The sequence below is a fragment of the Aricia agestis genome, chromosome 7, assembly GCF_905147365.1.
Source record: "Aricia agestis chromosome 7, ilAriAges1.1, whole genome shotgun sequence".
Classification (NCBI taxonomy): Eukaryota; Metazoa; Arthropoda; class Insecta; order Lepidoptera; family Lycaenidae; genus Aricia; species Aricia agestis.
In genome coordinates, this window is record NC_056412.1 from 7,065,775 (window position 1) to 7,093,617 (window position 27,843).

The following is a 27,843-nucleotide window of genomic DNA, read 5'->3' on the forward strand; positions in this document are numbered from 1 at the left end:
CGCAAACTGGTTGTGAGATCGCGTACCACATTACACGGTCCGCGGAGAGCCGACAATGATGTAGTGTCGACTCATGTAAATACAAACATAAATAAAAACAGTGACAACACTGAAAATGGCGAACAGCTACAACATGAAGGAGTTCAGTTCGACGTAAGTACAATTTTCATCAGGGTATCAGAAATTAAATTTTAAATTTGCTTTATTTTAATTTTATGACTTTGTGATTTGATTAGTTTCTGATGTATATTTTGAAATACTTACACTTAGTTTTGGTTGGGGAACAAAATACAAATAAGAATAATATTGACATAAGTATTTAGGTAAGCTATAATTCGTTATCTTAATCATATTATTATCAGTTTGTTTTGCTGGGTCGTGTGATGCGGTGAATTTCATCTCACTTTCTTCTTAATGAAAATCTTCCGGAACTTTCACGAATATTTTAATACAAAAATTATTGAAATCCTTTCAGCCGATCTAGAGTCTTAGCAAGACTAACAAACTTTAAATTATTTTTTTTAATAATAGATTTATACTTAATAGATAGTGTCCTCAGCGGGACCAAAATGGTCACTTTGGAGAATCATATTATTATTATTAATCATAATTCATAATATAATTAATTTTTTTTTAATCGCAAAATGGTCACTCTGCGTGCAATTCATAATTTATCTCTAGGTACTGTCTAGTAATTCGCGCAATTCATACTAATTTGACATTCGTCAGTTTCACAGTTTTGACACTTCATTTTCTGAATTGATTCGAGAGGAATTGCAGAATGTGACCATTTTAGGTCCGCTGATGTCAGTGCGTCCTACGATCCTCTTACTATACGGTCTACATTATACAAGCCTCCTTCGCAACCTGCTGGTCTAAAATGGGCAAAATGAGTGAATCGTGCTATAAAACATTATAATTTACTGTTTTACTAACAATTATTACTTAAATTATAAATTATGTATAATTCTGTACGTTAGTCGTTACATTACTTAAGCTTCTTCTATGTATAGAAAGTTATATAATATTACTATCTGTCCGGCAAACATTTTGCCGTTTATAGTATTTTAATTTTCGCCCATATTATTTTATTGCACAATGGTCGCCGTCAGTCTCGAGTTGTAATAATTTACTATTATTTATTCAACAAATGCACTTATCAATACAAAAAGTAGATGTTGTCCGATTCTCAACCCTAGCCGATGTGCTCGCTAAGATTCACGAAAATCGGTCGAGCCGTTTCAGAGGAGTATAACCACGCACCCCGTGACACGAGAATTTTATATATTAGATAAAAGAATAATATAATATTTATAAAGGGTTTTCCAATAGGGGCTTGACAATTTTGAATTTAGTTTGTGGACTTTTTACTTAACATCGAACTTTTACTGTCATTTTACTCATTAGACATAAAAATTTTATCATGGTCTTCACCATGATAAAAATGTTATGTCTACTACACGAACGAACAACGTCTGTTTGCAGACGTTTAAAAATTTAAGTACTACAGAAATTCGGAGTCGGTGGCCTTAACTTTCGATCGTTATTCTCGCCCTAGCAGAAAGACAGATTGGCCAATTACGGATTATTTTGGCCCGAATTAGAAGAGATGGACTTGGACAACATGAGGTTTCAATAGGACGGCACCACAAGCCACACATCAAACGTTACAATCGCACAATTGAAGAGCAAGTTTGATGAGCGTGTTATCTCAAAATATGGACCAGTCGATTAACCGCCTCTTTCGTGCGATTTAACGCCTCTAGATTTTTTTTCTTAGGGGTTGCGTCAAGTCGTTGGATAAGCCGACGCCGTTGGAAGAGCTCAGAGCCAAAATTAAACGCGAAATAGCCGAAACGTACGGCAAAGTCATAGAAAATTGGGTTCAAAGAATCATCGCTGCAAATGGGCCTGCGGTGACTATATTATGAGCGAAGTCGAGTTCCATTAAAAAATGTTTTTATTGTAACTACTTCAATTCGATACTAAAATTTTTGAAATATCTCAAATGGTTTTAATTTTATTAAAACCATCCTTATTGGAAAACCCCTTATTTCACTTTAAAGTTGTACCTACTTAATTAAATTTTAAAAATTATAAAACTCAACAGATTGGTTAACGTTTCAATGGTGTCACCAAAACTTATAGTCTAAAATATAAAAAAAATCAAGAACATAATATTAATATTTTATTGCCATGGTTTCAGGTTCCATAATTTTTTGTCCATGATTCTTTCCTATATTTTCATAGGATAGGATCAGTCAAAACGGTCGGCTCGGGACCATTTTCTGTAACTTGTCTGTTGCCATAATAATATATTAATAATGGATCGCAATCACTAAGGTAATAAAGTCGCTTGCACATGTGAATGGCGCCAAATTATTATTTAAAAGTCAGAAGGAATTTGGCCCAAGATCACGGAGGTATTGCGAATGCATCAGACGCATAAACACGCCTACGGTGTCTGTAAATAGTTCGCCGACCCGTCTAACGATCAACTAATTCATGCGTCTTACAGAACGTTCACGTTATTTTAACTATAATAACTAATATCTCTGAATAATAATCGTTTAATTTTTTTTAATATAACAAACTAGCGACTCGACCCGGCGTCGCACGGGTATAAAATATATAGCCACTGAAAAAATGATGAAAATCGATAGCCTATGATCCTTTACGTAGGTAGTCTACTTCTTATCTGTGCCAAATAACATAAAAATTAAATAATTTCCCCCGTCTTTTCCACATTCTCCTATTAGTCTTAGCGTGATAAAATATAGCCTATAGCCTTCCTCAATAAATGGGCTATCTAACACTGAAATAATTTTTAAATTCGGACCAGTAGTTCCTCAGATTAGCGCGTTCAAGTTGGCTAACTTGAACGCGCTAATCTTTCAAATAATTTTCCCCGTTTTTTCTACATTTTCCTCTATTACTTCGCTCCTATTAGTTTCAGCGTGATAAAATATAGCCTATAGCCTTCCTCGAAAAATGGGCTATCTAACACTGAAAGAATCATCAAAATCCGTTGCGTTGTTTTAAAGATTAAAGGGAACAAAGGGACATGAGGGGAAAAAAAGCGACTTTGTTTTATAATATGTATAGATTATTGCATTGTTGTTAGCTCTTAATACGCATGCAAAGTTTCGAATTAATAATTAGATTACTGGAGATAGGTAAGAATCGAGCTCAAAGATTCCGTTACATACATACAGCCCAAGCTTATAAAAGCGTGAATGATGAAACTTTTAGAGTTTTGCCAATCAGATTAAATTATTAAACCTTGGGTTAAACGAGCGAAAGAAAATAATATTTTTAGCGTAAACTTTAACCCAGACTGGTGCTAATGGCCCTTAGAGGTTTTAGATGGAAATAACTCGTATCGTTATATATCTTTAACATAACGCACACCCAGAACAACACTGTATTAAGTCAAAAAACCGCAAAATTGACTTATCTACATATTTAAATAGCCCACAATATGCCGCATATACCACGAAAACAGGTTTATTTATATTTAAAAAACTGCCAGAGAGATGGCGTTGTAAGTCTGTGTTGGTCAAGACGCACTGCCAAGGCCATACCACGAACATGCAACTATTTCGAGTTGCAACTTGTCCGTCATAGGTAACGGTACGCCACGCCCTCACGCAACAGTGAATTATTTGGAGATAATACGGTGTATCCAAATAGTTGCTAAACCTTTGTTAAATTATTTCGTTTTAATTCTGTGTTGATGACTGCAGTAATGCAGTAATACGACGTGTTTGATACTATTTCGAAATAGTTCTGTGTTGTTGACGAAGGTATGTATTAATTTTTGTATTTTTAAAAAATGTTTCATTATTGTCCGAAAAAGGTGAAAATCTATGAAATAATGCACTATTGATGGTAGTTACAAATTAGGACCTAATTATCTTTTTAATCATAATAAATAGTTTTTTTGTTCTAAGGATTATTGCTTACATTATATATTGTTAGTACAACGAATTTAATTTCAAGTTATTGATACTGAGATTAAAAACTTTTATAAAATAATACACTATTGTTGAATCATCCAAATTCTTTATTGCCATTTTCCAGATGTCTAGGAATCATGCTCTTTTAATACTTTAAGGGGCCACAGAAGAACCTCAGGACGAACCTACACCATCTGAGCATTCAGGAAGCATGGAAGAGGATATCAAAAATACAGCCGTTGCCGCAACTGACGAGACATCAGTGCAGGTATCAGCATCTTATGAATCATCAAAAAGATATGTACCCGTTTCTATTATATCTGATCGTAGCGATGAATTTATAGATCATTCTAACACGGATCCAACTTTTATTTTACCTGCTAAATATGTCAGTCGGCCTCCAGTAATTCCTAGAAGAGTATATTCTTCCTCGTCGAGTTCGTCATCAGACTCTAGCACATCATCGTCAAGCTCCAACAGCTCGAGTACTTAGTACATCTGTTGATGAATCCTTAATAGACCTAAGCCTTCTACAGCAGATACTCAAAGGAAGTCTAATACTACTCCGACTAACGTAGCCTCTACTTCTGTCGCTATAGCTGTGTCATCAGTGAGTAAACCCAAAAGAAGTAGAAAAGGAGTACGAAATTCTGCTGGTTGGAAGTCTAAGGTTGCTAAAATTTTGCGGAATACAGGAAAATCTTATGTTTCTTTAAAAAACCCTACAAAATTCATACCTGAACGTAAAATTCGTTCGCATTGTGGTGATAAATGCAGGATGAGCTGTAAAACTAAAATATAAATGAAACAATAAGACTAGCTATACATTTTATTAAAATTTGGCAGTAATGAGTGATTTGGAAAAGCAAAGAGAATACATTGTAAGACATACTCACGAGATCAAACCAAAATAAAACTGAGGGCTTTGAATTCTGCTATGCTATTCTAGAAAAAGAAAAAAATAGAGTTTGCAAAGAATTTTTAAGGCTACATTGAGTATTTGTGATAGGTACATAAATACAGCAATTTCGAAGAAGACAGAGGATGGTTTTGTAAAATCTGATGCACGTGGCAAGCATGGTAATCACAAGTTTTATTGTTGTCCCATAATATTATATTATTTTATGTTTATTTAAAAAGCTTTTATTTTCATTTTTGCAGTAGGCATTGCAAACATGCAAAATAAAAAAAAAGATATTAAAGCAATGTTACTTAACAATGTGCCATTGCTTTAATATCTTATTTTGTTATTTTAATAATTATTTGTAAGCATTAATTTAAAAGTGATGCTACTTTTGTAATGTTGATTAAGTACCTACTTATTTTGGAAGAATTTTTTAAATTTATATAATATATCTACTTACCTAATTATGTGCTTAAGTATTCAAGTAAGTAATAATTTTGATTTTGAACATAAAAACCTACTGGGTATTTTAAACCATTGTGTATTGTCTCAATTTTGTTAGTCCTATTCCTTAATAAAATAAAATGGATCGTTATTGTATATTACAACTAAGTAAAAAAATTGTGGGATAATAGTGCATTATTTCAACTTCAATCAGCAAAAAGCAATTAACTCAAAATAATATTTTTTTGCTTAATACGATCATTCACTAATAACGGATTAAGTAAAAAAAAGTATTTTTTTGCTTTATTGATGAATATTGAACAAACTAAACTACATATTTCTAATATGAACTTAAGTCTTTACATAAATTTGCTACAACTTTTAAACTATAAAAGATAATGGTTTTTCGTCGTTTCTGAAAAATGAGCTTTTTTGACTTAGTGCAGTGTTGTATTGGGTGTGCGATAAGTTCTATAGAAGTGTTTGTTTGACTAGGGTCTAGGGGTCAAAAAAACGTTGCGCCAACAAATTTTGGCGCAACGGAGTTGCGGGCGTCATCTAGTTTACCTTAAGAGGATACACCAGTAGCCCTAGCACGGCCACCAGTAGAAATGCGAAAGTATGGACAAGCTGTGGACATAAACTAAAGGTGCCGTTCCGATCTTTACCGCGGCCAATCGCGACCGACAAAAATTTAATTAAAATGCCATTTTATAACAGACTATAGTATATGTCATGGAGTAGGACATTATTTTAATTTTTAGGACTATAGTCTGTCATAAAGTGGCATTTTAATTGAATTTTTGGAACGAAAAAAGATCGGAACGCTATTTTAAGTTTATCTCCACAGTTTGTCCATACTTTCGCATTTCTACTGGTGGCCGTGCTAGGGCTACTGGGGCTAGAGAAATGAAATAAAAGTACGTGTAATATAAATATAGCTGTCTCCCTTACCTCAAGCCTATACCGCAGAACGCGATAGAGACAACTGCAGAAAATCAACGATTCGTTGTCCCCTGATTCCTTCTCCAAAACTTAACCGATTTAAGTACTTTTTTCATTAAAGATTAAAGAAAGCCTTGAGTAGCAGCTGTGTTCCTATGTTTTATTTTTTTTGTATAATCTAGCCAAATCAGTTTTCTGGATGTTTGAACACAGCGGAAAATTTGGCCATTTTTTTAGTTTTTAAACGTTCATATTTTATTTATTGATTAAATTATGAAACAATAGAAAACATAGAGACATTGTATTAGTGGCCGTAGATATACAGGAAAAAATTATAACTCTACTAGCATTATCCAGGGGGGAAATGGGGACAACGTTTGTATGGAAAAAAGGGCGGTGTGGCCTCCTTTTAAAGGTAACAATTTAAATATTAACATAGGGCGAAGCAATAATGATTTAAAAAAATTTAAAAAATCATTACTCTTAAAATTACGCTCGTGTGAATCAAATTTCAAATAGGACTTTTGTATGATTTATGAAACTGAATGCAGCAGAATTTCTGCCAGCCGAAATTCTGCGGCTCACAACTCACAAATTACGCTCACCCTAAGTGATTGAGAGATCTTGGTCTTTGTTTTATTTTATTATGGTTATATTCACGTTTTCCTCGTGTGATGTAGTTTACTGCTGACACATATGCATTACAATTAAGGACAAAAAGTCGGTTCAAGATATTTTAGGCTGAGATAAGATAACATTACAATTTAATAACCAAATAAGTTACCACTTATAATCGCAAAAAATGGGGATATATTTAGTAAGGTTAAGGTTACATTTGCCTGAAAAATTCTTAGTATAAGAAAAACGTACGGTACGCTTAAGCGCTGCTACTTTTACTGTAAAATATGTATATTATGGGACACATACACACCCTAAGGTATTATCACTTAGTTTTGTTACGGTCTGTATAATTAACACTACTAACTTTTTTTCTTCAAAACTTTCTTATATAAATGTAAAATGTTTCATACTAGGAGTTGAAGTGTTTTGAAGTGTTTAATAGCGCCATATAAAGAATTAACTATTTAAATAAATCAGTAATATAAAAAAAACAATTAAACATATGGCTTTAAAGTGGAAGTATGCCTTTATGGCTAATTACCTTCATCGAGGTTCATTGATAAGGATTGACAAGGGCTCCAATTACTAAACATGTGGCCTTTTTTTACATGGGGAAATGCTTTACGCATCTCCGGCAAATTAGGGATATCGGCCGGGGTATGTGAGACTCCTGCAGTCTAATACCCACTAAAACCCCATGGTGCTCCACTCATCGCTTAAGGCAGATTTAGAACGATAGAACCTTCCGCAACTCTACCAGCGATCGTCCACATTGCGCAGACCCGTCACCACCCGCTACACGGGGATTAAACACAAGGCTCAAAAGCTATATTTCGTGCTAAAATAACTATTATTTCCATTGACTTAAGCACACAAAGAAGATTTACAGAAACTGTACATTTTACTACGTACTTTCTACGTACTAATATAATTAAGACCGCAAAACTTTACTTTTTCATGTGGGCCTTGACTGTATAAAGAATTCTTTGAAGTTTAGTCTGGATTTCTACTTATTACAGGATATGACAAAACAAGGCCAGGTGATAATACCACGGAGCTTTGTATTAGCTCCGTGGATAATACTGTAGGGTCTGTATCTTGAGTTGGAGCTTAAGTTTATGTGTCCCTTACATAGAGTTCACTGTGAAATTAGTAGCGCTGAAAGAGTTACTTTTTTACATTTTTGTATAGGGAAATTCATGACGCTGAGGCGTATATTTAATGTGCAAATTAATAATTTTAAGGGCCTGTTTCACCACTTCCAGATAAGTGCCAGATAGGCTATCCACAAATTGACTTGACAGATCAAGTATGGAGAATCTGTCAAAAAAGTTATGAATAGCCTTATAAAATTACTTATATATATTTTATTAATGTCATGAGTTTTATAATATTATAATGTTTTTCAGGGCAGTAATAACTACACATGGAGACTTCCCGTCGACGATATCAATAAACACAATCAACACAAAATGTAAAGACAACATAGAGGACTACGATCCGTTTCAAAATAGAAAACTTGAACACCCTAATTCGTGAGTATAATACCTGTTAAGTTTCTTTTTAATAATATTATCCATACAAATAATATAAGTGCGAAAGTGTGTCTGTCTTTTGGTTTGTCTGTCTGTCTGTATACTACGCTTAAACCGCAGAAACCGATAATATTGTTAGTTTTTAGAAAATATGTAACGTACGATATTATCTGTTTTTAATTAAAGTTAGGTTAGGGGACATTATAAAGTATTTAACTTACCATTACGGGGTTGCTATTTAAAATTTTCCTTCTTGAATATAATTGCTTATTACTTAATTTTGTATCTTTAAAGTTAGTGTAATAAATTACCAAAAAGTAATATTAAGTAACTTTCTTTTATCTTGCTTAGTTTTTATAGTTCCGTAACCAAAGGATAAAAACGGCAAGCTTTTTTGCTCGATTTATGGTACGGACACCTTCGTGCGCGAGTCCGACTCGCACTTGCCCAATCCTTGACTTTTTTTTCAGGGACGTGCGATCGTTTGCAAATCTTCTCAAGTCATCTCTAGGGTCAGGTATCCTAGCCATGCCTGCCGCGTTTAAGAACGCCGGTACGGTTGTAGGAATATTCGGAACAATCATACTCGGATACATTTGTACACATTGCGTCTTCTTACTGGTAATTATCTTTCCTGATATATCTATTCCTGATGATATATAATCTATAATTAATGAGCTTATTCAATAATGAATAAGTAAGTATGTCACTCAGTAACAAAAAAAAACAATTAACAATTATAAGGATGACGACAAGGTCAAAGATTAGCTGATTTTTTTAAATAATATATAGACATAGCGATAAAAATAGGTATTCCCAAAATTTCAGCTTCATAACTTATGTTTTTTTTTTCTTATGAGCCTTAAAGTTGGATAGTCAAGTCGATTTTTTATAAAGTTCCCTAATTTTTGTATATCATTCGATAAGTTATGCAATTTATAATAATTTTTCTTATGAAACCACTTTCATAAACGCAATATTTAACATAGCTATCGAACAAACTAGCTAGGCGTGACGTCACAGTTAGCTGACATATATTTGTATCCATGGAGCGTTTTAGGAAAGTCTATTTTATGTGAGTTTTAAATTGTGATATCTTGGAGAGTATTTAAGCTATCAGAGTCATTTTTTCAACGATATTTCTATTATTATTGAATGGTCCTTCACTTAACAACAAGAAAAAAAAAATTTCGTCATGCCTATTATAATTATGTTCCCTGATATTATGTTAACTTATAAGGACGTGATTTTAATTTGTTCTTAAGCTGCTGAACCTTTTGATAAAAATTTAACAGATGTAGAGTCGCCACGCCAAAGAGAGCTTATTATCGCAATATTTATATATATTTTTTGATGATTTTTTTAAGGTCTCCACTCTCCATCTAATGCAAAGCAAATGGGAAAGATCTAGTTTATCATATAAGTATTCGCTACGATTGAGATCTTGTAGAACTTATCTTACAAAATCCGTTTAATCCTGTCATTGTTAGTACATTACACCTTGCTGCTTTATATATGAATGTCATTCTTATTAACACTTAAAATCATAGATTAGCTTAATCTCAAAAAATGATAATGGCATTTTAGTTTGTAAATAAGGAAAAACATACTTACTTCATAATAAATATACTAGGTTTTACTGGCTGTGGCTCTGATTTCATAAATCAACATCCTATTAGAACAAAACATATTGAAAAACTACTACCATACAAAAAAAAAATCAAAATCTGTTCAAAAGCTTTTGTACAAGTTACAAGCATAAAATAACGTGTATAATATTATACACGTTTTGATACACGTTAGTATAATGTAATGACGACCTCTGTGGCTCAGCTGGTGGTCTGCTGGTAGCTCAAGCCGGGGGTCGCGGGTTCGAATCCCGCCGACGGAACAAAAAGTTTTCAAAGTTCCTGGGTCATGGATGTGTGTTAAATTTGTGTATAGTGTAATAAAATTATTAAATTATGTATAAGTAGTTTAAAAGTATTAAATATATTTCCGTTGTCTGATACCCGTAACACAAATCCTTCAGGTACTTAGCACGGGGGCAGACTGACGTGGTGTGAAGCGTCCATAAATATTATTATTATTTATTATTATTATTAATGATTTCATTACTACTGATTTCAGGTGAAAACTTCACAAGAAGTGTCAAGAGTGAGTCGAGTCCCGTCTCTGGGCTACGCGGAGACTGTGGAAGCAGTTTTCGCCACTGGCCCACCCAGATTACGGGGGATGGCTAAAGCCATGAGGTACTAAAAAATATTTAAATAACATTTAGTTAGTGTTACAAGATTTGTATGTCTGTCTATAGGTTTTTCCGGAGAACGTTCCCGCGTCATGTTTTCCGCAATTTTTATGATAGAATTTAAATGTTATTTTTTTATACAGGATGTAACAAAACTAATTGATAATACTTTACCAAAAAATTTGCTCTTTCAGCGCTGTCACCTTTACAGTGAACTCTATAATTTAAGGAACACACACGAAAGTATTATCACTTAGTTTAGTTTTGTTACACTCTGTATAGGTAAGTTGCGAGAACCATAATTTAGTTTGCAATAATACAAAAGGTTTTAACCCTTAACCACCTGTCATACGTCTCACAGACCCCGCTATATTATTTTTGTTAATATTTTTGCGCCGGAGTGTTGTATTGACTCGTTGGCTTTTGTACCTTTTTCCTGCGCCTAACGGTTCGAAGAGGTTAGGCATGCATGCTCTTATAAAGACTTGCGGGAGTCTGAGAGACCCCTGTCAGGAGGTTACGTAAGTTTTTTCGATTGTAATTTTTTTATTGTTTTGGAAATAATGGCTCTTAATTAAGTTCTTATTGAGCGTTGGTTGGACCCAAGGCCTGACAAATAATGAAAACATACCGAACGACGAATGCAGCGATGTGGAGCCGGTCAAAATTAATCATATTGTATTGGAAGATAGTTCATAGTGGAGCGTCTGATTCCGAATGCAAAGATCCAACTGCAGTGCAAAGAAGCTATACATCACAAAGTTATATTCCTTCGGAAAGTGACCAAGAGTTTTCATTTTAGGATGATGTACTAATTCGCGGAATCTAGACCTAGGAAGAATGATTATTTAGCCAAAAATCACTTTAGTTGGTCATCTGCTCTGCCTGAAATTGCATTCTAGTGAACTTATCTGTGCAGTTACATAGACAAAAGGTTGAAAGTAGTTACATGTTTATGGAGAAACTGGCTAAACAGTTTACGATATCGCTTAGGGCACATTGTGAAAGCAATGTGAAACTGTAACGTGATACGAAGAATCCTTCAGATTAACTTGACCCTCCAGCAGATATCCCATGCTGCAGCACTGATGAAGAGTGATTGGCAATTTGTAAAAATTATTCCACTTAAGAGTATTAAAAAATCATAAAACACAACACATGTATTTTAAATGCTAAGCTCCTATTTGCCTCGAATGCTCAGACAAGATCTGTCTTTACGGCCATAAAAAGCTCTAAGTTTGGAGCCTGCAATTTATTAGAATTAGTAACTATAATGAGTTTTATTATTTTTTTAAAGTTACTTGTTAATTTAATTATATAACTTAATTATATAAAAAACGTAAGAATAATTTCCTATCAATTTAATCATTTTTTTTAGTAATTATTTTCTGAAAGTGTTAGTGAGTAAGCCAAAAACACGAGATTGTACCAAATATGCTGTATTATTTGAAAAATGTTGTTGATATTCAAGTTTTTATTTTTTAAACAAAGAGTTTAATAGTGCCTAAATATATTTTTTTAAATTAATATTTGCCTCCCCCTTTTTATTTATAGTTATCGTATGTTTTATAGCCGGGGGTCCCACAGACGTATGGCAATTGGCAGGTGGTTGTGTGACAGTTATAATATGTGCTAGGTGGTTAAGGGTTAAATTCATTTTATAGTAGGGGAGGGGAAGGTGCTAATTTTGTAGTCACTCGAGCGTCATAGAGACCTAGTAGGTTTTTTAGTAGGTTTTTATTAGGTAAAACTGATAAAAAAATAATAAGACCGTTTTTTATTTTAGCGGTGGGTTCAGAAACTGCAGCCATTTTAAATGTTTTGAAAAAGAAAATATATCCAGAAAATTGCTTATTTAAGTTAATTAAAAATATTTTTTCACAACAAGGACTAAATCATTTAGTTTAGTGCATAATAAAATATCTGCGAAGCTTAGTTAGGAAAATATGAAGCTTTATTTTTTAATATTTTAAAATGTCTCTACAGGCTTACCTAACCTTCGAATCGTCAGTGCTTTATATGGAAGCTTCTTTGGGGTATACTAAACATCCCCTATTTTAATCTGACAGATCCGATGACAATATTTAAAAATTTTTTTTTTTTACCCACCATATTGTGAGAAATCTGATTTCTATACCATGATAACTAGACAATGTCATGAGCCTATACAAGCTTAATCTGACACGCTCGAGCTTATCCAATTCCCTCTTCCCCTCCCCAACTATTAGGATTAATTTATTTTTCGAACCATATTGATGGCAATTCCGTTTTTAGGGTTCCGTACCCAAAGGGTAAAAACGGGACCCTATTATTAAGACTTCGATGTCTGTCCGTCTGTCTGTCTGTCTCCAGTATCTCAAGAACCGCTATAGCTTGACTTTTAAAATTTTGTCAGATTGTGTATTTCTGTTGCCGCTATATTACAAAAAATATTAAAAACGCAATAAAATTAATATTTAAGGGTACAAAAAACTTAATTTTTTTGGTATTTAATACTCGATATCGATAATGGCAACAAGTAGGCATTTGAAATTTTCATTAAATTCTGAATTGTATGTGAACTTTAATGATTAATAATAAAATTAAAATTAAATTATGATTTTAGGAGGGCTCACATACCAAAAAAACCCAATTTTTTAGCTCGATAACGGTACGGAACCCTTCGTGCGCGAGTCCGACTCGCATTGGGCCAATTTCTTTATAAGACAAAATGTGGCCGATATTTTTAACAAGCCCAATGTAACCGAAATTTGTTCAATGCCATTTTAATTGAGTGTCAATTCATTCTGCCAAATTTTAACTGATACAAGCAATTGCGATAGTAATCTTAGCGAAAGTACTTACCTACTTAATTTACATCATTAAAGTAATATTATAACAATAAATAGTAATAAGAAATATAATAATAAATAGTTTTAATTTCTACAAAAGTTTCATGTCACAACTCAAATAATAATCTTATCTTATATCTTATCGATCTAGCTAGGAATCATTTTTATAAAATTTTATTCGTGTTTTATCGAATACCGAGCAAAGTTCGGTCAAAGAGCTAGTAATATTATTATGATGAGCTATTTCAACATATTATTTTCAATTTCTTACCACCAAAAATAATAATTACTTATAGCCTACTAGATGATGCCCGCAACCGCCAAAATTCGTTTATCGCGCGGGAACCGTACATTTTTCAGGGATAAAAAGTATCCTATGTCCTTTTCTGGGACTCAAAGTATCTCCATACCAAATTTCAGCACAATTGGTTCAGCGGTTTAGGCGTGAATAGGTAACAAACAGACAGACAGGCAGACACAGACATAACCCTAGTAAGTATATCCTACACATGTAATTTTGTAGTACACTTTACGGAAAAACTATCACGCCTATTGATTTTTATTTATATATTATGTAACTAGACTAACTTTTAAGTTTTTTTTAAGAAAAGTCTTAAAAAAAACTTAAAAGGCCGGCAACGCACCTGCAGCTCTTCTGATGCTGCAAGTGTCCATGGGCGACGGAAGTTGCTTTCCATCAGGTGACCCGTTTGCTCGTCTGCCCCCTTATTTCATAAAAAAAATTGTTATCAGTTTATCACTTATCATCAGTCAGTCAAGGTGTGACAATGCAAGCCCCAAAGCTCGGCTTTTAGCTATACTGTACCTACTCGGCGAAACATGGCGGTAGCGGTCATTGACTCCCTGTCAAAAAACTTGTCATTTTCTATATAAATCGCGATTGACAATGGACTAGGAACATCTGGCCCTTATTGTTAATCGCGGCTTATATAGAAAATGACAAGTTTTTGACAGGGAGTTAATGACCGCTACCGCTATGTTTCTCCGAGTACAGTATAGTAATATCCCATCAATCCCCAAGCGGCACCCGGCTGTCGCATAACAATTGAAAATCTATTGTGTCTGCGATTTCCACGAACTAGGTATTAATAATGAGCATGAATTTACTATTCTAAATTGTTTGTGTTTTTTTACAGGATATTCGTGGACTGGGCAATGGCCATAACTATCCTTGGCGCCTGTGCTGTTTATGTCATTTTGCTCGTGGACTCTGTTAAACAGGTACAAAATATAAATTTCCCGACACCGACAAAAACATCTAACGTTTTTCAAGTTAATTCATATTCCTCGGCCATAATATGGAACTCTAGAATAGAGCGAGATGGGTCGTAGAATCATCGTTAGCTATTTGTGGCAGTCAGTAAGATTTTTTCTTTTTTTTTCAGATAGTCGATCACTTTAACCCCGACAACGGAATCACCACAACTATGTATTGTCTGATGTTCTTGGCCCCCGTGCTGATATTCACACAAATCAAGAACCTCAAATACCTCGCGCCGTTCTCTGGTTTCGCTAATGTGTTGCTGGTTCTGACGTTTCTGATCTGTCTCTACTACATTTGCGCCGAGTTTCCCACTTTCGACTCGAGACCGATGTCCGTAGATATTGGACGGCTACCGTTATATATCGGGTATGTTTATTTACCAAAACCCAGACTAATATTATAAAATGCGAAAGTTTGTCTGTCTGTTACCTCTTCACGCCCAAACCGCTAAACCGATTTTGCTGAAATTTAGCATGGAGAATGGAGATACTTTGAGTCCCGGAATGGACAAAGTATAGTTTAGAACGGAGTTGCGAATCCCATCTAGTTTCTTATATACCGAAAATTAATTGAAAATTAATTATAATGTAAATCTCTAATAGTTAAGACCAACTTAATATGTAGAGATTTTTTTTCTTCCTAGATGAAAGCTATTATGCCGATTGCCGATGCCGATAGATGCCGATGCCGATTCGCATAGTTAATTAATTAACGTAACAAATAATTTATGTTATACGATGTTGAATAATTTAAATAACAGTTTAAACAACATACATTTCTTTCAGTACAGTTATATTTGCTATGGAGGGTATCGGCGTTGTTCTACCCGTGGAGAACACCATGGCTAAGCCCCAACACTTCCTGGGTTGTCCCGGGGTGCTCAACCTGACCATGAGCATCGTGGTCCTCCTGTACATGATCATGGGCATGCTGGGATACTTGCGGTACGGTGAGACCGCGGAAGGCAGTATCACTTTGAATTTGCCCACTGAGGAAATGTAAGTATTCATTCGTTAAACTACTTGAGGTCAATTCAGACCGCATCGCGACGCGTAGATGCATTATTGTGTGAATTTAACAGATTTGCAAGACGTCTCACGCTCAAAAAATCTGTCAATTCAGTACTAGAAATGCTACGCGTCGCGTTGCGGTCTGAATTGACCCTTAGTATAGAATCCAATCAAAATATACGTCTCGACAATACTCGAAGACGCTACAACATTAGAAAGCGAACGAGAGATCGAGCGTGAATTTAATCCGCATTTCTCAATATAACTTTCGTCACATTAAATAAATTTCTTAGAAAAAAAGTTACAGAAACTTAGACAAACGCACTTGGAAACGCAAAACATACCGTTCAGTTTTAATTTTGCAACAAAACAAAGATTACCTTAGGAATTCCGAGGTAAAATAAACCTGCAAGGCACATTTCGATTTTCCAGCCCGGCTCTACTAGCGAAGGTTATGATTATCTTCGCCATTTTCTTCACATACACGCTTCAGTTTTACGTCCCCATGGAGATCGTGTGGCGGAATGTGAGGGGGCGAGTGCCCCAACGGTACCACAACCACGGCCAGGCGGTTATGAGGGCCGTCTTCTCCACACTAACCGGTTGGTATCATCCATTAGAATAACATATTATATAGTCGAGCAACCACGATTATACAATCAAGGCGTACTTTGGTTGGTTGATATACTATTTTCGTTCGCTATAATCACAATAGACATAACTTTCTGTCTACTCTGCTATAATAGTGATATCAGCAAGTCTTGTCCGCAGAGGTCATTGAGCTTTTAGTCTAGGAGCTATATGAAGAAAAATAGTCGCGATATTTTCAATTAAGTACCTCAAAAAAAATTAACTCTTTGAAAGTCACTATTAAAGATTTGACTTAAACCTCTTGGTAACTCTTAGAATGATAATCAACTTCTTATGAGTTCGAAGTGATGGTATCCTTATAATACTCAGTTCTCATCGAGTATGCAAAATACGATAGGTATCGCCTATGACACATCTGTCACTTCATTTTTAATCGCGGTTTGTAATAGGCACGCGTTCACAGTTAACTAGAGCCTTAATAATTGGGCGGTCAATTTAATATGAGTGCTATCGTTCTATACTGTATTTTATTTCAATGGTATCATCCAGTTATTTGTCATCAAAAATACTGCAGTTACCTTGGGCTAATGATGCTTAAAAAGTCATCAAAGCTACAATAACAAAAAACGTTAATCGTGTTCAAAGTTAAAATATATGTTTCCTCTTTACTTCCTTTTCTCTAGAACTCAGAGAACAAACCACTATAGCCCTTAAAACTATTGAATAGAGAAAAAACCAAAAAAACAGTAGTAAAAAAACAGTAGTAACTAGTGTTTTTTGGCAAGTTCGCATCTAATCAAAATTTTAACGCTATAATTCTGTCTCTATTCTCTACATAAGTCTTAAAATATATTTTTTCAGTCATTGCTGCAGCGTCTTTGCCTCGTCTTGAACAAGTGATTGGCTTGGAAGGAGCGTTCTTCTATTCATTTCTTGGCCTGATCACCCCATCTCTATTGGACCTGATATTCAGATGGGACAGAGACTTGGGCAAATACAATTACCACCTCATCAAAGATGTGGTGCTAGCCGTATTCGGATCGTTTGTACTGGTGACAGGAGTTTCACAAAGTATTAGAGAAATTATAAAGACTAGTGGTGATGCTTAATTTGTGATTAAAACGTACCTTTGAATATTTTTATTGTAAAATAATATAATAATATTTTAAGTACTTAAAGAAAATAAAAAAATATTGATATTCAATTGATAATGCCTTTTATTATTAGCAATTAACCTATTTAAATATTTATACAACGTCACCGTGCTATAGGCCTCTTGGATATCGTTGCTAAGCTACGGCAACGCCGCGGGTCGGTTGACGGCGGAAACTCACGGGCGCTTTTCTCATATGATTCTCATACAAGTCACTGCACTTTTTTGGTAATTGTTTATATTTTTAGCACAATAAAAAGTAATGAGCCAAATTATTAGTGATTGTGGACTTAATAATATTTCCGCAGACTTTTTCCGCGGAAAATCAGTACTTATCGAAAGCTATATTTACAAATATACACGATCATGAAATATTTTTTCAAATTCATTGAATATGATTTTTTACTTTGTATTTATTTATTTGTAAGATCATCTTCTTAGTTACTACTTATTACTAAAAACAGGTTGTTAACCTAATTAAAAATGGGGATTGTCCATTTTTTTTTTAATTTTGCTCATTACAAAAACATTTCGAGGAATAAGGTCAGTGATCGTTTTTCTGTATATAAACGAAAAAAATACCCATTAGTTACTTATATTTTTGAACAAATATGTTTAACCTTAGTTTGACCTTCAATGGCGTTAAATTAGCAATAAATTCGACCAACATTACGTTTCGAACTTTTGGTAAGCTTCTCGTATCAGCTTTCACATAATGAGAACTTGCATTTGACGAACCAGCCATTATAAATAAGATTGAAAGGAAATTTAAAACACTGCAGAGGTCAATTAGCCGCCGATGATGACGTCAGAGCGAAACTTTAAAAAATTATTGAGAAAAAACTAGCCAATGAATTTCAAAATTATTTAATTTGTATTCTTAAAATACCCTATTTTAACGAAAAAAAATATAAAAAGTACATGTGATTTTTTTTGGACAATGCCCATTATAGAGCACAAACTAATTCCAAAGCAATCATGTTCATGAAGTCTTCGAAATCCATGATGATGGAGAACGAATTTGTGTAAAAGTAATACCACAGACCAGAGTAGGTAATCGACTGTACGACGTGAAAGTGGAGCTATGTATTGAATAATCTAAACAAATATATTTTCAGCAACTTCTCAACCATACATGCAAAATAAAAATGGAAAATGCAGATGTATTTCATTATCAAAGAAATTTTTGTTTGATTTTTATGATTAATATGTAATAAGTATAATTTTACTAGATGACGCCCGTAACTCCGTTGTGCCATAACTCTTGCACAACGGAGTAATCGCGCGGGATTCGGGAACCGTACATTTTCCCGAGACAAAAAGTATCCTATGTCCAGTGGCGTAAATATAGGGCTGGCAAAATGCCACGGGCCTTCGACCCAAATGGGCAAAAATTTTTAAGTACATAATATTGTTTATTATACACGTGACGATTTTTACTGATAGAGCCCCATCAATTTGCCACGGGCCCCGGATCTTATAGTTACGCCACTGTCTATGTCCTTTTTCGGGACTCTTAAGAATATATTATGGAGTTATCCATGCCAAACAGCAAAATCTGTTCAGCAGTTTAGGCGTTAAGAGGTAACAGACAGACACACTTTCGCACTTATAATATTATTAGTAAATTAGTAATATCAGTAATTAGTATATTAGTATTATCCTACTATCCTACTAATATTATAAAGGCGAAAGTTTGTTTGGATTTATGGATGTATGGATGTGTGGATGTATGGATGTTTGTTACTCTTTCACGCCAAAACTACAGAACGGATTTTAATGAAACTTTACAATAATATAGCTTATACATAGGCTACAATTTTGACCGACTTTCAAAATGGGGGAGGTGTTATGTTCGTTTTCTTATGTTCAACGATTACTCCGCCGTTTGTTAACCGATTTTCAAAATTTTTCTTTCGGTATATAGGGTATCATCCCAATTTGGTATTATATTCACAAAAGTGGTGATCTGATGAAGGATGCATAAGTAATCGAGGGAACTCCTCAAAATGTATATGGAAACATGTGGTGACCTCGGTTTCGTGAGAAGTATTCTAAGCATATGCTACCAACAAGTAAGATTTTGCACCGAGGTATACCTGGTATACCGTGGTTCGGAAGGTGCTGAGAGAACTCCTGATTCTTTATAGATACAAGTTTGGGAGTTTCGGCGTTGTTTTAAGAACGGAAAGGATATGCTGCTATGCAAATTACATTTATCATCATCATCATCATCACTACCATAATATTATACTATACATCGTCCCATGGTTATGACTTATGAGTTATGAGCCTATAATGACCCTGTTATTGGTACTTTTTATAGTCTTTTAGATCGAGACTCGAGTTTGTCAAGCGATAATTGAAAAAAATCTATACTTAATATTATAAACCTGAAGAGTATGTTTGCATGGACGCGCTAATCTCAGGAACTACTGGTCCGATGTAAAAACTTATTTCAGTGTTAGATAGCTAATTTATTAAGCAAGACTATAAGGCTGTATATTATCACTTTAAGACTTATACGACCGAAGAAACTCAGGAAAATGTGGGAAAAACGGGGGAAATATTAGAAATTACGAACTATTGGAGCAATTTTTATGGTAATAATTGACACAGATATATCTGTGTCAAATATTGCCATAAAAATTGCTCCAGTATTGGTTTACTCTATAGAGTAAACCAAGTGAAGGGAGTAGGGACACAAGAGTTATTTTTATGGGAAAATGTTCGGTTTCCGTAAAATTCCTAATTTACGCGGGCGAAGCCGCGTGGGACATCTAGTAATATTATAAATGCGAAAGTGTATATTGAAGGAATTGAAGGAATTAGTAATAAATATTGAACCGACAATAATTTTATTTATATCGTTTTTTCAATTACAATATATTATATATTATTATACATAAAACAATGGTACTTATTAAAAATAACTTGCACGTGATATTTTAGAAATATTCATGCGAGATTTAGATTTAAGCATGATTAATAATCGGCATGTTGATTTTGAAACGTTTCCCAATTCCGTCTCAGAAACGAATAAAACGTTAATTTACGAATCCGAGATTGGGAATTTTTGCACCCTACAACACAACAGTACCTCGTACCGCCCATATTTTCCTTATTCAGAGCACTTTTTAACGTTTTCAACGTGTTTTCATTTTTAACTAGTAAACCGTATTTCACAGCTGATCGCACTCTGACACCCACGTGTTGCCTGAATCTGCCACTCGCCGCGCCACTTGAGATATCCAAGAGGCCTATATTGTACTCGGCCAAACATGGCGCGGCGGCAGCGGCCATTGCCCTTTTTAGTCTAGGCGCTAAATGAAAAATGCTCGCACTGTATTTAGAATATATTTTAAGAATAAAATTGACAATATCTTAGCCGAGAAGTATCACCGAGCTACTCGTTCTAAATAAAGTTAACATATATTTTTCACAGTAATAACATACACTTCATGCACTTTTTCCACTTTTATTAATTTGGAATCTTCTTAACGATCAGACATGCCTCTCAAATTCTATATTATTACAGGATACTTAACATATTATTAGACATAATTTTATTTTAAGTTTGACATTTAATTTAGTTATTAGAAATTTTATATAATATTGACATTGGCATTACTTTGACATGATTTATATGAATTTATTATTTTATGACATGATTTATATAAATATTGACATTTAATGAATTGTTATTATAATATTATTATTTATGAATTATAGTAACTATAAAAAAAATTCAATTTAAATGTCATTTAACTGTTAAAGGACATTTAAATTGAATTTTTGACATAAGCGTGGGCAAGTGATACATCTTCAAGAAACGTGCCATTTTGTGTTTCTTCCAAAACTCTATCGAAAGTTTTAGTAAAGGGTCTACCGCTTTACTAAAACAACTTACTTGACTCGTAGCCTTTACTGACTACTTTTTTAGACTTTTACTAGACTTTCGACTTGGCGATCATCTGGAAAAACGACTTTAAATTTTGCAAACTTTTCACGATTATTTTTTTATCCTGTCATATTTTACTTGACACTGGCCATGGTTAAAAAGCCGAGCGCCATATGAAAAAAAAAACATCTGTCACGTGGCTGTCACTGTCATTGTCAGTATATAATAAAGTACCTACTCTGTGGTCATTGTTTTAACTTCAGCGCCAAATTTTAAATAGTTGAATTTTAAGGTAATAATATTTACAAATATTTTTAATTATTGTACGCTGCTAATGTGATTATCTGATAGATTATAAATTAATAAGGAATGGAATACCATACATAATAATATTGAGGTTACGTTTCCAGTTTTATTTAATATCGATTGGCACAAAGCCATATTTTCTCACTTTTTGAAAGGTAAAATAATATTCCCTACTGTTGAACTAAAACAAATTTCATTATCGTATTCTCTGTGAATATTTCATGCTCGGTAGTCGGAGGAGCTCGAGTTTACTAACCTCGTTTCATAAGTCAAGCCAATGGTGTAATGTCTTAAATAAGATCATAAATCATTATGCAAGAAACAGTGCTGTTTTAGAGATTCTTCTGATTTACGTGTACCTACTTATCTAGTGTTTCAACGTGAAGATAAACCTAGGAAAGCAAAATGTTGGGAGACTTCAAACTTAACCCCAAAATTGTAAGTGTACACCGATTTCATACAAAAATATGAGTGTTTGATTAAGTTTTATCAATACACAAGGCAAATCGTAAGTATCTGATAAATACATATCTGATAATTATGTGATCGGCGATCGACGAGGTAAAAGAAATTTTCGTTATCAATTCAGTTTGGATCACAGTTATGTTAGCTTGTGTTTCGTTGTTATTTACATAACACGAAATGATTGCTGTAAGTACAGTTTATACGGTGAAGAACAACGCAATCATTTTACATAAATTTCAAGTTTTTGCTGCTGTTCTCTCTGATAAACCGATGATTTAATTCATACGGTACCGCAGCGCAGTTATCTCTAGCTCGCCTCATTAACAATACGCGATAGGAGCAGTGTAGTATTTCGCCTCACTGAGCTCGGAGGTTTCTTGAAGGTCAATTAAGTTAAATGCTAAGAAGTTAGTGCAAAGATGAATAATTTAGAAGTAGCATTGTCAGAAGTTTTTGGTCGATTGCCTGTACGTTATTTGACGAAAACGAAACCGTAAACTTAACTTTTTTACTTAACAACCACATAACCTATTTTTCTTGTGCCAGGTACTGCCAATTTTGATAGGTGTTGGTTCAGTTGTGGCCATATCAACAGTGGTAGCCAACTGCTTGTGGGGTAAAAAATCTAAGAGCAAGAGTAAGAAATTGGTAGCTTTAGTCGACCCCAATGTGAAATATGCTCTGCCCCTCATCGAACGAGAGGAAATAAATCATGACACCAGAAGATTCAGATTTGGATTACCATCTGCTGAACATGTTTTGGGTAAGTTACTGCTGTTTCAAAGTTTTTATTTCTCAGTAAAAATTTATATTATCATGATGAATACAAAATCTGTGCCTTTCTAGACCTGTAAAATTGTAAATCTTTTAGGGAACCATACTCTAAAGTTTCAGTGAATATTGGTACATAAAGTGATACCCTGCCCTATAAAGTATTATTGTACTAAGTAAAAGGAAAATGTTGTCCCGAAATAGCAGTGCCTAATGTAAATACCTTCATTGTTCTCATAGGGCATTGGATCAAAAACAATAAGTTGTAGAGATAATGAAATAGACAAGTAAACAACGAAACATATTACATAACATTCAATAAGGATGACATCAATTTATGAAATTGAATAAATTAATAATATAATATTAAGTCTAGTTGAAGTCTGGCTTAAATTCTATTATAAATCTTAAAGAAGACAGATCCCATTCCATACAAAATTGCCCTATAACAAAGTGACATAATATCTTATTTTTTATCCAAAAAAATAAAAATACAACCCGTGCAAGTGAACCAAGCAGTGTTCACACTGCTGAAACCCTTGCAAGCGTTAAGCGGCGCCACCATAATGATGTCACAGCAACACAATTAAAATTGATGATAAAAACTGGGATTATGAATGAATGCCATCGAAATTCAATTTATTTGTCTTGAATTCTACTGTAGTCAAATTGAATAATACTACTTCAATTTGATGTGAATTAATTTGAATATAAATATGTACCTCCTTGCACCTATTACACCTTGTTAGTTGAATATAATTATTTGGGAGATAGCTACAAAAAATATGCATCTGAACACAAAACCCCACACTTCACAAAATGGTCACTCAATGGTTGGTCAAAGCATTATTTATAAAATCAATAGAATCGTTTTATTACGTCAATAGAATCATAGAATAATATATTTTTTATTTTCTCTATTTGTGTTGTTAATGTGTAACCAATAAAATTATGACCACCTGTAACTGCTAATTATCATATTATTGCTGTTAATTTTCAGGTCTACCCATTGGTCAGCACATACATTTATCGGTGAAATTGAATGATGATCTTGTCATTAGAGCGTACACACCTGTCTCAAGCGATGAAGATAAAGGCTATGTTGACTTGGTCATTAAGGTAATTTATAATTACAATAATAACTTCACCTTGACTTTACATAATTAGATTTATATAGTCATACATAACCATTCATTTATTTTTTCTACGCACCTATGATATTTTACTGTTATTTAAAAAAATCATCACAATATTATATCTAATATTGCTTTCAGGTATACTTTAAAAATGTCCACCCCAAATTTCCTGAAGGTGGTAAAATGTCACAGTATTTGGAAAATATGAAGATAGGAGATACTATTGATGTGAGGGGACCTTCAGGGAGACTGCAGTATACAGGAAACGGTACATTCCTTATCAAGAAACTCCGCAAAGACCCACCTGTCAAAGTTGTGGTGAAGAAACTGAATATGATTGCTGGTGAGTAAACACTCAGGAAAAATAGGATAGAATAAGTACTTTAGAAAATGCCACAAGGCATTAAGCCCGCCTTTGTACCACAACATGCAAAAAGTTTTTAAATAAATAAATAAATAAGTACTTAAAACGTCAGGTAGATGGTACAAAGTCTATATGTAGGTACTCTTTTACCCTACTTTTGTACGCGACGGTATGCAATCAATAAAATGTACTTAATCCATAGATACTTTTACTTTTATAAATAAATATATTATATTAAGAATGTGTCTGTCTGTCTGTTACCTTTTGCGTAAATTTGGTATGGAGATACTTTGAGTCCCGGGAATGGACATGGATAGTTTTTATCCCGGGAAAATGTATGGTTCTAGCACGCACGCGATAAACGAATTTGATACACGGTATTAATAATAACTAGCTGTTTGACCGAGCTTTGCTTTCATATTACACTTGGATTATACAATAGATACATGAATACTTGTACCCACATTTTGTCATTAGCTATGCCAGCAGAGCAAAACAAACAATAATTATTCTATTGAGAGCAAGCAACAGCCCTGCCAACTGTTAATAAGATGTAAGCTTTGCTAATTGCTTTCACAGGTGGCACTGGCATCACTCCAATGCTCCAACTCATCAGACACATATGCAAGGATGCCAACGACCCCACCGAGTTGAGACTGCTCTTCGCAAACCAGTCCGAGCAAGACATACTGTTGAGGGACGAACTGGAGAAGTACCAAACAGAATATCCCAACCAATTCAAGCTATGGTACACTATCGACAGAGCGAACGAAGGTAAGTTAGTAAACTTTATACATATTATAGTAGAATAATACATGTAATATAATATTATTAATGTGATGGTTTAAAACTTTTGGTTTTATAAAAAATAAAAATCTATATTTAGACACTCTGTCACCCGCGTGACTAGACAATAATTATCATATGAGACGACCTTAAAAATCCTATATAAGATATTTGTGTCCAAAGAGGCGGTGCAAGACCACAATTTGGTGTGGGCAAGAATATGTTTTCTAAGCTCCCGATTTGTTGAAAGAATTTTTGGAATAAAGTTCCATGTCGCGCGTTGCGAAAGGGGGCAGAAAAAATTAAGACGAAAAGTTTTAACGACTCAAGTGTCGTTACTGCACGGCTTACAACTAGGTATAGCAAAAACGCTATAGTTGTAAGCCGATAGTTTCGGTAGCGCGTGTTTCTCTCTCTGTCTCTCTCTCGCATTTTTTTTTAGTGTATAGATACAGGTTTTTTGTATACAAGAAATAATAAACTGGAACTTCGTTCCATCCTGCAGGCGTAGCATGGTTACCATAGAAACGGTTTCTTTCTACGGAAGAATTGACAAAGTGACAGTTAGATAATGGAAATCCGCGATTTTGTCGATAAAATCGGTCACTATGTCGATTCTTTCCCATGTCTACTGTTGTTATGCTAGCCCTGCTGGTGTCCCTTGACACATCTCAAGTTTTTTTAATATAAAAATTTGAGAATCGAAACTCGTAAATCCTAAAATCATCGTGGCCTAAGGGGCGCGAGGCGGGTGCCCCTTATAGCCCCGACGCAAAAGGACGGATTTTGTTAAAATAATTTTTTTATAAGCTAACCTACTCAAATTTTTATTTATGTATAAAAATATGAGTAAGTACTAGTATATTTTCTGCCGATTCAGCTACCGGTGGCACTATGTTAATGTACATTATGATTAATTTCGTTTTGTGTCTATATGTGAATTGTTATTTAGAGTTTTTTATCACATTTTGCTCATAATATTGAGTCATGAATGATTGTTCAAATTTGGTTTACGTAACATGATCTACAATACGTTACAAACAATTTCCATATTAGCACAGTGATATTATCTAATATATAAAATTCTCGTGTCACAGTGTTTGTGCGCGAACTCCTCCAAAACGGGTCAACCGATTTTAATGAAATTTTGTATGTACTACCATCGAGGAAATTGATTCCTATGGGCAGTTGTCGACTACATGACGTAGGTACGTCATGTAGTCGGCTTATGTCAATTCAATGTTAGCTGTGATCGGTCTGATGGGTTTGTCTTAAGGCGACCAAATTACTTAGGTACGCCATATGACTAGGAATCAACTTCTCTGATAGTACATTCGTTATAGTCCGTGCAATCCACGAAGACGCGCCCCACCAATAATTTTTGGGTGCGCATATTTCCCTTTGACCATGACGCTTTTTCTTAATTGGTCTATTTATTGTAGTGTGCGCGTGCACTCATATGTAATTTGTGTATACCGATAACACTCAACATTGGCTAAAGCTTGCACACATATACTATAAACGATTAGGAGGAATAGTGGGACGCATCTTCGTGGATTGCACGGACTATAGGCCTGAGAATAGGGTTTTTTTTTTATGAATTAAGGGGGCAAACGAGCAAACGGGTCACCTGATGGAAAGCAACTTCCGTCGCCCATGGACACTCGCAGCATCAGAAGAGCTGCAGGTGCGTTGCCGGCCTTTTAAGAGGGAATAGGGTAATAGGAGAGGGTAGGGATGGGAAGGGAATAGGGGAGGGTAGGGAAGGGAATAGGATAGGGGATTGGGCCTCCGGTAAACTCACTCAGCGAAACACAGTGCAAGCGCTGTTTCACGCCGATTTTCTGTGAGAACGTGGTATTTTTCCGGTCGAGCCGGCCCATTCGTGCCGAAGCATGGCTCTCCCACGTTAGGGTTTTTTTATCTTATTTTTAGCAAAACATATTGGTCTGTGAATAAATCATTGATCTTATATTTTTTCAGGCTGGAAATACAGCACGGGTTTCATCAATGAGGACATGGTGAAGGAGCACTTGTTCCCGGCGGGCGATGACGTCATTGTGCTCATGTGCGGCCCCCCGCCCATGATCAACTTCGCCTGCAACCCCGCGCTTGAGAAGCTGGGCTTCTCCGAGAACATGCGCTTCGCATACTAATGCAACACATCTTATGAAGTTATGACTGTGTGCGTGAGTTTTGAAATATAACCCAGTGTACTGGCCAGTGCTAGTGAAACGACGCCAAACTGTTGATTCTTTCCCAAATTTACGGGAATGTGCATTGACGTATAATATAGCATATAATATAGCATGTGCATTGACGTATAATACTATGACCAGATGACTTTATTTAGATGTCATTATTGCAAAATAAATAAATTATGTAAAGTGCGACAAGGCTTTAAATGAAGGTGTGCGGGGGCGCTGCTGGTAAAGGAGAACTGTCAAAAATGGCGTTTTTGTATGATGGCAGCGTTAGTTCCTTTTGCGCCACGTTCATTTAAAGCCTTGTTATACAAATCCATTTGCCATGCATAAGGTTTAAGGACTTGTATTATAATGGCATTCCACATGCCATTATAATACAAA

General features: G+C 34.6%; 1 protein-coding gene across 4 annotated transcripts; it reads left to right on the forward strand.

Moving 5' to 3' along the window:
• LOC121728636 (NADH-cytochrome b5 reductase 2) lies at positions 1 to 27,543 on the forward strand. Of its 4 annotated transcripts, XM_042116856.1 has the most exons (14): positions 1 to 153; positions 8,283 to 8,408; positions 8,879 to 9,029; positions 10,539 to 10,660; positions 14,645 to 14,729; positions 14,894 to 15,138; positions 15,558 to 15,770; positions 16,215 to 16,384; positions 17,235 to 17,419; positions 22,745 to 22,961; positions 23,970 to 24,088; positions 24,244 to 24,448; positions 25,049 to 25,243; positions 27,239 to 27,543. In XM_042116856.1, the coding sequence occupies exons 1-14, from the start codon at positions 116 to 118 to the stop codon at positions 27,409 to 27,411; spliced, it is 2,244 nt and encodes a 747-aa protein (XP_041972790.1). In that variant the 5' UTR covers positions 1 to 115; the 3' UTR covers positions 27,412 to 27,543. The 4 variants fall into 4 exon arrangements, with proteins under 4 accessions (XP_041972790.1, XP_041972788.1, XP_041972789.1 ...); XM_042116854.1 differs by lacking the exons at positions 1 to 153; positions 8,283 to 8,408; positions 8,879 to 9,029; ... (4 more) ...; positions 16,215 to 16,384; positions 17,235 to 17,419 and adding an exon at positions 21,930 to 22,171; XM_042116855.1 differs by lacking the exons at positions 1 to 153; positions 8,283 to 8,408; positions 8,879 to 9,029; ... (4 more) ...; positions 16,215 to 16,384; positions 17,235 to 17,419 and adding an exon at positions 22,340 to 22,384.
• Positions 27,544 to 27,843: the final 300 nt, after the last annotated feature.

Coding starts and splice junctions, on each gene's coding strand:
- LOC121728636 (XM_042116856.1), top strand. CDS start 116: ATGGCGAACAGCTACAACATGAAGGAGTTCAGTTCGAC. Junction 10,661..14,644: donor GGGATGGCTAAAGCCATGAG/GTACTAAAAAAT, acceptor GTTTTTTTACAG/GATATTCGTGGACTGGGCAA. Junction 16,385..17,234: donor CGTCTTCTCCACACTAACCG/GTTGGTATCATC, acceptor ATATTTTTTCAG/TCATTGCTGCAGCGTCTTTG.